Source organism: Tamandua tetradactyla, chromosome 5 (assembly GCF_023851605.1).
Source record: "Tamandua tetradactyla isolate mTamTet1 chromosome 5, mTamTet1.pri, whole genome shotgun sequence".
In the NCBI taxonomy this organism is placed as follows: domain Eukaryota; kingdom Metazoa; phylum Chordata; class Mammalia; order Pilosa; family Myrmecophagidae; genus Tamandua; species Tamandua tetradactyla.
This window is the reverse complement of record NC_135331.1, coordinates 82,404,816-82,416,223: the sequence shown is the minus strand read 5'-3', so window position 1 is coordinate 82,416,223 and position 11,408 is coordinate 82,404,816. Positions and strand designations below refer to the sequence as shown.

Below are 11,408 nucleotides of genomic sequence, written 5' to 3'. Positions count from 1 at the left end.
GTCCCTGGAGGAGCTTCATGAAAAAGAAGTCTAGAGAGAAAGCTAGCAGATGTTGCCATGTTCACCATATGCCTTTCCAGTTGAGAGAGAAACCCTGAACTTCATTGGCCTTTCTTGAGTGAAGGTAACATATTTTTGGTACCTTAATTTGGCCATTTTTATAGACTTGCTTTAATGTGGACATTTTCATGGCCTTAGAACTGTAAACCAGCAACTTATTGCATTCCCCTTTTTAAAAAGTCATTTCATTTTTTGTATATTGCATTCCAGGGGCTAGCAAATGAGAACAGCATGCCCCCAAGAACCTCCTCATATAAGATGGCAAACTTAATTGATAAATGATGTGTGTGTTCTAACTGCTCCACCAACTGGCTGTTATCCCATCTTTCTTCTTGGGCTTCCCTATCCTCTGAGACACAGTAATATTGAATTTAGGCCAATTAATGAGTCTGCAGTTGCCTTTAAGTGTTCAAGTTGGAGGAAAATGTGCATGTCTCTCACTTTAAACCAAACACTAGATATAATTAAGCTTAGTGAGGAAGGTATGTCAAAAGCCAAGATTGGCCAAAAGTTGGAGTCTTGTGCCAAACAATTAGCCAAGTTGTGAATGCAAAAGAACAATTCTTGAAAGATGTTAAAAGTGCTGCTCCAGTGAGCACACACATGATAAGAAAGCAAAACATTCTTATTGCTGTTATGAAGAAAGTTTTAGTGGTCTGGATGGAAGATCAAAGCAGCCACAATATTCCCTTAAGTCAAAGACTAATCCAAAGCAAATCCCTAACTCTTTTCAATTCTGTGAATGCTAAGCAAGCTGGAGGAGAAAAGTTGGAAGCTAACAGAGATTGGTTCATGAAGTTTAAGGAAAGATGCCATCTCCATAACTTAAAAGTGCAAGTATTTATGTAGAAGCTGCAGCAATTTATCCAGAAGATCTAGCTAAGAGAATTTGTGGAGGTGGCTATACTAAACAACAGATTATCACTGTAGATAAAACAGTCTCATATTTAAAGAAGATGCCCATCTAAGCCTTTCATAGCTAGAGAGGAGAAGTCAATGCCTGCCTTCAAAGCTTCAGTAGGATAGGCTGATTCTCTTGTTACTGGGTAGTGCAGCTGGTGACTTCAAGTTGAAGGCAATGCTTATTTACCATTACAAAAATCCTAGGGACCATAAGAATTATGCTAAATCTACTCTGCATGTAGAGTAATGGAATAAAAAATGGAATTAAAAAATTGGAACACAGCATGTCTGTTTACAGCATGGTTTACTTAATATTTGAAGCCCAATGCTGAGACCTACTGCTCAGAAAAAAAAGATTCCTTCCGAAGTATTACTGCTCATTGACAATGCACCTGGCACTATTATAGGTCCCTGGGATGCATTGTTGATCAAAATGTAGATCCCTGCCTCTGAGAAATTAAAATTCTATGGAAGAAAACAGAAAATAAATAATAAAACTAATAAATAATGCTATAGAGTACATTTCAAGAACAGTTTCAAAAAAAGTGTGGGGGACCAGGTAGATAAGGGGGACATAAAGCAGAATGACACAGAATGGTTAGAACATGTCTACTTGAGAAGATGAGATTTAAAAACTTGAATTAGGGGAAGAAGTCAGCCTAGCATGTAGGGGGAATAAAGGATTCCTAGCAGTGAACAGCAAAGGCCCTGCAGTTTGAGGGAGGATATACGGTGCATTTTAATAGCAGGGAGGCTGTGGGGTTGGGTAGACTGAATGAAGAAGGGAGTTATAGATGATGTCAGGCAAAGAAAGAGTCATGGGGGGCTTTGTAGGTTATTGAAAGAATTTTAGCTTTTCCTCTGCATGAAATAAAGTCACTCTAGGGTTTTAAACAGAGGAGTGATATGATCTTATTTGCCTTTCAGAAGAATTAGTCTGGTTGCTGGTTTTAGGTATCTGGAAGGAAAGAAGTCGTTGTCAGGTCCAATAGAAGGCTAAAGCAATAATCTAGGTGAGAGATGATGGTGTCTTAGAGCAAGTAAAGTGGTAGAGATAACAGGATTTTTTGAAGAATTGAATATAGCATGATATTTTTTGACTTTTTTCCATTTCATATTTTATTTATTAGTTTCTGGCTATGGAAGATAAGGATTTACATTCCCTTGCATAATAGTTCTACCACCACCTTGATATCACACATGCACACACTCATGCACACACACACAAACACACATCCTATTACTTATTCCTCCCAGAATAATTATATCTCAATTAAAAAACTGTGTTTATATTTTAACCATAATAAAGATAGTTTTTGGAGCTAACTATGGAACACTGTGATTAAATTTCTGTTCTCACAAAGCTTTTAACTGTTTATAAAGTTAATAAGCATTTGTTTTTTATGTGTATATGTGTGTGTAAAATTTTTCCCTGTACTTTTCATTAATATAGTCTCCAAACTGTAAGGTCCATCCCAGAACAGTTCAATACACTAGGAAGTCTATCAGCCCATTTTTCTTTACTGGCTTTGCAAGAGCTTTTATTTTCCAAATTGGATTCTCTACAGACTAGTCATCCTTATACTCTCTTTCACCACAATCCTAGGACTTTGCTCCCTTTCTTTACTGCATTAAATCCCTTGTTTGCTGTACACCATGTCTTTTACTTTCTTAGTTTTCTCCTTGCTTTCTATGGAACATAGCCCCTGGTAACTTCCTGAGAAGAGTGGAACAGGACAAATAAGAATACTAAACTTTGCTCATTCTCTCATGTTTTCTTACATGATATTTTGTATTAGCATAGAATTTTAAATAGGAAATAACTTTTCCTTAATATTTTGGAATGGTTGCTTCATTTGGTGTGGTTCTAAGTATTTTAATTGAGAATTCAAGCGCCATTTCTATTTATCAGCCTTCGTATGTGAATGATCAGTTCCCATCCCCAACCCTGGTAGCTTTTTTTCTTTTGCTTGATTGTTGGTAATTTCACTTTACCATATCTTTTTGTGGATTCATTTCTTTCCTTTTCCATACAATCATTGACACCAGGAGTAGACAAAATTATTTTCTGTAATAATCATGAAATGAAATAATATTAATGACCAAAAGGAAATGTAGCTTCAGAATTAAGTTTTCTTTCATTCATCTTTGAATATATACTTGTATCTGTAGAAAATAAAAAATATATAAAATAAATATTATGTTATAAAACCCCAAAAGATGCAATTGTGCCACTGGTATGATGTTTTATTTTCTTGATTGTTCTTTAGTTTTTAAATGATCAATATGTACAAAGGAAGAAGAACAATTAATTTTAAATATAGCAGTCAAATTCAGTTAAATATTTTAGGTAAGGACTGAAATCTGCAATTACCAAAGATATACATTCAATTCACACTCTATTTCAGTAAGAGGTACCATATGCAGGATGCAAAACATTCCTTCTTATTAATATTGACTCCCACACTCATATTTGAGACTTGCCTTGTGTAGCCAATGGTTTAACCTCTCTAACAGTTGGTGCACCTTTCTGCTGCTTTGATATGAGAGTGACACTCATCTGATTGAATAGGCTACAGTGATATCTGCTTTTAGCCAGATTTTCAAATTGTTCTGCTGTTTGCCTCACTCTACAACCTGCCTTCAAAGATATCCCTTTACTTTTCAAACCTCCATTACTGCTCCAGGGTTCTGCAGTTCAAACCAGTTTTATTCTTACTGGCCTACCTCCCTACCCCCACCACTCAGTCCTCTTAAAAGCAGTTAGGTTTCATTTTACTTCTGTACGTCATTTACAACCTTCCCTCTGTTTCCCATCTTCCAAAAGTTTGTTGATGTCTCCTCTTCTCTTATTTAATCTCAAGTTCTAACTGTACCTAGAGATTTAGACCATCTTTTAAAAAGTTTAATTCAACTTCACAGGATTTTGGAAAAGAATGGGAATAAACATTTTTGTTCAATTTTTATTTAATAAATATTTATAAAATTACGGTTATAAAAATGTAAGGTACCATAGTATTTTTATTCCTCATGTGTATCATTGGAAGTCAATGATCTGATTTCCATCCCTCAGAGATGATGCCCTCTGATCCTTAACACATTCAAGACATTTTTGTTACCTGGAAAATACTTCTCTTTACTCCATATATATTTATAGTTTTTACCTCTTCCTTTAAAATAAAACTCAATAGTCAGTAGATCTGCTCATGAATATGTGTTTCTCAAATAGGTAGACATTCTATATACTTGCCGGCTTGTATAATTTTGCATCTATTTTGACCTTAAATTGGTTTTTAACCGTTTTATAAATCATAATATATCTCTTATAGGCAGATTGTACAGTGTTGTGGACAATGCAAATTAGACATCTAATTTTTTATATCCCTTATAGTGATAAACATACAGTAGTAAATATATCATTACTGATTGAGTGAATGATATCTTATTAATGTATTGATTTATGGCTTACTTGTTTTTTCAGGTCTTTGTATAATGTTTTCATATAAAAGGAAGCTCTTAAGATGCAAAGATCACAAGTTCCCTTTCTTTCACAGAAAATGATTATTAAGCTTTATCAGACTTTTTTTTTTTTTTTGCATGGGCAGGCATCAGGAATTGAACCCGGGTTATTAAATTTTAATGTGAGGAATTAAGCAAGTAATTTTTTAAATGAAAAAGGGTAATTATGAGGACAATTGAAAGAGACGAATTTGGGTTAATAAAAACTAAATATAAGGAAAAACAAAAGTATGAATAATCATAGATACAGTGGGTCATGTTGGCATAACTTTGCAGGGTAACTGTTCTGATACATTTTAATAGTTGGTGAACCAGATTGTAGGTAGTTTTAAATGACTAAAAGTGGGGTATTCTGTATTATGTTTAGATAAAGATATCTTTGTTTAGAGTTAGAGCTTTACTTTAGTGAGAGGAATACATTTCCTCCTAGACTTTGGAAATTGGAAATTATAGAAATCAAAGCACAATTCAATATTAAGCATGAGCAAAAAAACATTAGGCTATGGTAGATCATTATAGTTTGCTTGTTTGTGAAACAGTACATATTTATATCAAACAACTAACATATTTGGCCACAGGTCAAAAGCAGAACTCATTTTGATTATCATAAGTGAACTTTTGTAGAGCATTAATAGTGACACAATTTATATCTGGAAAACATATGCATATAGTGTATCAAGGCCATTCGATCTGTCACCATGATCATTGTTAAGAATATTTGACAGTTTACTAATGATATAAATATTTACTGAGTTCTTACTATACACTGTTTAACTATCTCCTAGAGTATTTACAAAAAAGCTTTGAGTTTGTTCTTATTTTAGAAATGCAAAAACTGAAGATCAGCATTGTCAAGTAATTTGCCTAGAGTTACGCAGCTGAAAATAAATGGTAAGAACTCAGAGAGATAAAATATCACTCTTTACTGCCACATTACAATATCTGTCATTTTTGGAAGTGACACCTTGACTTCTGTTAAAACCATTAAAAGCAAATCTGTCATACTTTCTATAAATGATTGGAGAAAACCAATCATGTGGTTTTTCCATACTGTAAAGAGAATATAAAGGTTCACTTATTTTTCCATAATTTCAGGTGATGGTTTTTCCATTCAGATATAAAAATGAGATGACTAATTATTTATTCAGCTGGAATTGTTATTAGATGCAATTGAAAGCAATGGACATAGATCAAAATAAAGGAAGTGCTATGATCAGATGAGCAGAAAATTGTGAAGGTGTTAAACAATATTTGTTGATCACATCCTACCAGATAATTTACTCATATTACCTTTTTAATAATGCAATAATGGAGACCAATACTTTTTGATTCTTAAGTAAACTTGGAAACAAAAAAGTTAAACAAAAACTTACATAAGTTCAGAAGGAAGTTGTGGAGCTAAAATTCAAAATCTTTAGTTTAATCTCTCCTCTGTACCCCCAGGCCAAATGAACAATTTTTATTGTGGTAAATGGGAAATTTTCTTTGGAGAAAGAGTATTTTTCAGAACTTTAAAAAATATTGATGGGAAGGGATTTAATGTTGAAGCAGCTGGGAAAACACTTGCTCAGCACACTATACCAATAAGAAGAAACTAAAAAGAAGGACTAAAAGACAGAAAAGAAGGAAGGACCAAAGGTACGTAGGAATGCTGGAGAAAAAAACAGGAAGTAGGGGCCAGGAGAAAAGGAAATGTTGTAACTGACAGTTAAATGATTGGGACAATGCTGCCTTACATAGAGCTAAAAGGAAGCCTGGGACAGAGATTTGAAAAGATAGTTATTTCTGAGACCAAGTGAAATACAATAATACAGACTAAAAAAAGACCCTTCCTTAGAGCTGGTCAAGTGTTTGAGTGAAGGAATACATAGGGTGACCTTCACGGTTCCTTTTTGTCACAAAATTGATCACTGTGTGTACTCTGCATCGTGTTTTATGGGCTTAGATCTCTGTGAAATAGTCTTGTCAGGGCTTCTTTCACATCCTTATTCCTCAGCGTATAGATGAGAGGGTTGAGGGTTGGTGTCACTACCGTATAGAAGAGAGAGATGAATTTCCCATGAGTGTTGGCGTAGGAGCTCTTGGGCTGGATGTAGATGGCTGTGATGGTTCCATAGAAGAGGGTCACCACCATGAGGTGAGAGCCACATGTTCCCAGGGCTTTGCGCCAAGCCTGGACTGATCTGATCCTTAGGACTACTTTGGCTATATGTCCATAAGACATCAAGATCAGTGCTAAGGGAAAGAGCAGCAAGACCAATGAAGCAACAAATAGCTGAATCTCATTGGCGTGGATGTCCACACATGCAAGCTTGATCATGGAGGGCACCTCACAGAAGAAATGATGGAGACCCCGGTGTCCACAGCGAGGCAGCCAGAGGGTAATAGTGCCCTGGATAAGAGTGTTTCCTAGTCCACTCAGCCATGCAACCCCTGACAGAGTATGGCACAGTGGTGGGTTCATCACAGCTGCATAGTGGAGAGGTTTGCAAACAGCAGCATAGCGATCAAAAGCCATTACAGCTAGGAGAACACACTCAGTGGAGCCCAGTGCCAGGGAGACATAGAGCTGGACAGCACAGCCCAAGGATGTGATGGTCTTCGCTGGTCCCCTTAGGTTCCACAGCAGCTGGGGGACGATGCTCGTGGTAAAACAGATATCAACTAGGGAGAGGTGAGTGAGGAAAAAGTACATGGGTGTTTTGAGGTTGGGATCTATGGAGGAGATCAGTATAATGACTGTATTTCCCACAAGTGTAAGGAGATAGGATACCAGAACAACCACAAAGAGTATCTTTTCCAGCTGGGGTTGGTCAGAAAAGCCCACCAGGATGAATTGTCCATTAATACTGCTATTGGTTATCCCCATTACCCTGTTCAGAAAAGAAGAAAAATATTATAAGTATTTGGAAAGAGGGAGGGGTGTTGGCCACTGGTCACAGTATCAGCTTCAAAAATAACTCTTTGAAACCATGACTCTAAGAGGAATTACATTGATCCATAAAAAAATTTTGGCAGAAGCTAAACTATGGACTATGCTAAGGACAAGACTATACAGAGAGACACATGAAGGTTCATTGTAAAAGTGGTTTTTGTTAGAGATAACCATTAAAAGCTGAGATAAACTTTATCATAGATAATGTTAAAGAAGGGAGAGATAAAGAGAATGTCAGAGGACTACAACACACTTAATTAATATATGGTTTCTGACAAAGTATTCAGATTACATGGGGGCAACAGTAATATAGGTATTTAATATGTGTAACTAACATAATATGCGTAACTAACATTTCAATTCTTTAACTATAAATTTTGGCGCAGGCAGTTTCACTCAAAGACTTTTCATTATATGAAGGATAGCTAGCTTCTGGATATGAGAGATTATTTTTTCTCATAACTTGACATACATTTGGCTATTGAAAGCAATAATATTGACATGTGTATCTAAATGTTTAATCATGCACACAACTTAAAGAACACATTCCCTTTAGGGATGAGTTAACTCACTCCATTAGCTTACTAAAGATGGAAATTAAATGCATTCAGAACCATCCTTTCCCTGTTTGGTGTGCAGTGTCAGGGAATGAAGCCAGACTTCTGGTCAACTACACTGAGTGAAGAGGCTGTTGAATCTACATGGAGGGAGTAAGGATCAAGGAGAGGAGTGCTCCTTAGAGGGACAAAGGCGACTACTTCAGTGTGCATCAAAGTAACACAGATTATATTACCTTCTAGAGTTTTAGGAAGATTGTCTAAATTCCAAACAGTATATGAATATGTTTAGAAATATATCATCTGACAGAAAACATATATGCAAAGACTACAAATGTACCTCATATTTAGGAAAAATAGGCATTTTGTACAAGTCATCAGCAAAAATCACTCAAGCTTAAAATTCCTCCCTAATAATAATAATTTCATATCATGAAATTGTTGTTGGAAATAATCATGGAAGTAAAATATATTAAGTAATTCTCAACAACTGATAACATATTGATATAAGTAATCATTGTATATGATACTCACCAGAACCTGGAGGAAATTAAATGAAATCAAAGGAGAAGTCAAGTGAGGGACCTTCGAAGCCTGCAACAATAGAAAGTCAATATATGCTCTCTTGAAATAGGGAAAGGTGAACAAATTAGTAGAAGAGAATATGAAAAATCTTCTAAGGAACAAACTAGTTTACATAATGTTTTGTTTTAATACACACTATCACAATTATACACACACATGCATGCATGCAAACACATGCAAAAAAACATTCCCATTCTCTCATACAGGGTCAATTCCCATGCCTTTAGCTATGGCATCCTAAAACGTACTAATTTTTCTTCTATCAAAGGAATAAGATAAAGCCAAACCCATGAAACTCTCATTCTATTAAATTGAATGCTGCCTGCTGGTTGTGACCCATCTTAGTCAAATGAGCCATCTTACCTTGATTCTCACATATGGACATCACTTTAAACCAGAATCTCAATTTGCTGCTAAAAGTTAAGAGTTGAAAGCATGGGTAATCACTTTGGTGCAGGTATAAAAGAGAGACAAAAAGAAATGAATAAATTAGAAGGGATCAAGTTTTCCAGTTTTCTCCTGTGAATGGATAACTTCATTTAAATAAAAAAGTGGAATTTAAGCAATGGGATTCCAATTGTTATTATCAGTATGTGACAAGTCAGTGCTTATTATGCTGCTGTGCTGGCTGGAGCAGTTGTTATGTGAGTTTGCAATCCCTGAAGATTAGCAAGTCATGAGAGAATGTGAAAGAACACAGGACACTGAATCCAAGAAAAACCCAGGGACACATGTGTCCTGAAATAGAAATTAATATCAAGTTCTTTAGTTTCCAAAGATGAACCATCCCAGGAGATCATTCCAAAAGAGAAACTACTTTATCTCTGATCTTTCAGTATAGTTTAGATCCAGGCAAATCAGTAAAGATATTTAACTTCAGTCTTCATAACTTCTCATGTTGGATTGTTTTCTCACTTTCACTATTTTCACATTAAACCATCAATAATCTAATATAAAAGGAACATATATTCATATATGTATGTGTGCATGTGCTTATATATATCTGTTGTTTCATAACTTCAAACTTCTTTCGCTATAACTAAATTTCTTGTCACCTTGTACTTCTTTCCCATCTACCCTGTGAAACCACAGGAGGCCTGGAGGATTTCAGCATGTCTTCTTCCTCACTCTCTTTGGGCACCTGAGTGTAGCAGGAGATAGATGATTAATAAATATGTTTACCCAGGCCAGTAAAAATTCCTAAGTCTCTTTTAACTTCAAATAGAGTTTCTGTTATCCCAGAAATTGTTCTAATTGTCTTTCATTGTTTGTATCTTCCATTTCTATGGCACACATCCAAAAAATGTTTAAATCTACCCAACCTACCTCCAACATCCCTCCAAACAGATTTGCCTTGGTTCTGACTTCCAACATAATCCTGAGGCCCCAGGCAAAAAAAAAAACAAAAAAACCTCCATTAACTTCCTGTGTGACACTTATAAACATATCCACATCTATAACTGTTCTTCATGCATGTCTTCAGGTTTCAATAGAGGAGGTAAACTTATTTTGCCTAAAAATAGTCATTCTTTCAAATATTTTCTAATACATGTAAAAAATCATGCATATAACAGGTCCCAGGCAGGTGATTTTAGTGACTAAGCAGGTCAAGTATAGAAAAAACAACCTCAGAAATAAATGCAGTAATCAATGGCAATAAACATTTTAGCTAAGGTGTACATTTCACAATGAAGAGTGGAAGATTTTGACAAATTGGATGGCACATGATCCATCTGAAAGAAACAACTGCTTAGCTCCAGTTGATCAAATTTTCACGCCTTGGATCTCAGGACTGAAAATTATACTGAATCTCTAAGAGAATCTGGATTTTTATGAAAACCAATTTCATGAAAAACTTATTCTATATACCTAGAGATAAAGAATTGCAGTTAAAGATAAACTGCAAGGTGCAGTTTGATGAATATTACAAAATGAACGCACCTTGATCAAGAAATAAAATATAAAGAACACTCTAGAAACATCCTCAAGTCACTTTCCATTTGCTACCTTTTTATATACCCCCATATAGCCACTATTTTTAATTTTTTTGGACTATATAATAAATGAAATCATATGGCATTATTTCTTTTGTTTCTGCCCTCATTCACTCAATACGAAGTTTGTGAGATTTAGTCACATTGATGAATGTAATGGCAGAGCACAATTTTCATTGTTGCATCACTTTTCATTGTATGTATATGCCACAACTACTCATTGTAGTGCTAATGGATATTTAGGTTGTTTCTAATTTTGTCATTTATGAATAATGCTGCTATGAATATTTTTGTATGTCTTTCAGTGAAGAAGTGAACATATGCAAGCAATTCTTTTGGCACCATACCTTGAAGTGGAATTGCTGTGACATAATTTACAAGCTAGTTCAGCTTTAGCAGATACCACAGATTCAACAAAATTGTGGTACCAAGTTACAGTGAAGTGCTAGAATTCCAAATATGCTACCGTTATGGCAACATATAGTATTATCTGTCCTTATAATTTTAATCATTCTGGTGTTCAATAGTGATATCTCATTTTGAGTTTAGTTAGTCTTCCTTCCTGTATATCCCTTCGTGATGTGGTCCTCTTTTAACTGTTCCGAGTTTCTCTCTGCCAACTTCTGTGATATTTCTTGTTCCCTAACTCTAGCTGAGTCCTTAAATTTCTTGGAAAATCCATTTTTCTCATGAACTCATTGGTTAATGGGTTTAAATGAAAAATTATGTGGTAATACAGAGAAGGAAGAGGCTATGATTATGATTGGGTGACCAGGAAACATTTTTATAATACAAGATTTAAGCTTTGGAAAGTGGATACGGTGTAATAAAGTTAAGAAAAAGAAAACGTTCAGA

At 35.2% G+C, this 11,408-nt stretch overlaps 1 protein-coding gene across 1 annotated transcript; it reads right to left on the bottom strand.

Annotated features, from left to right (window-relative positions):
* Positions 1-6,415: 6,415 nt before the first annotated feature.
* On the bottom strand, positions 6,416-7,351 carry LOC143683144 (olfactory receptor 2G3-like). Its single transcript, XM_077159381.1, has one exon. The coding sequence runs from the start codon at positions 7,349-7,351 to the stop codon at positions 6,416-6,418; it is 936 nt and encodes a 311-aa protein (XP_077015496.1).
* Positions 7,352-11,408: the final 4,057 nt, after the last annotated feature.

What these genes read in the sequence shown, in the direction of transcription:
- LOC143683144 (XM_077159381.1), bottom strand. Translation starts at nt 7,351, where the DNA reads ATGGGGATAACCAATAGCAGTATTAATGGACAATTCATCCTGGTGGGC.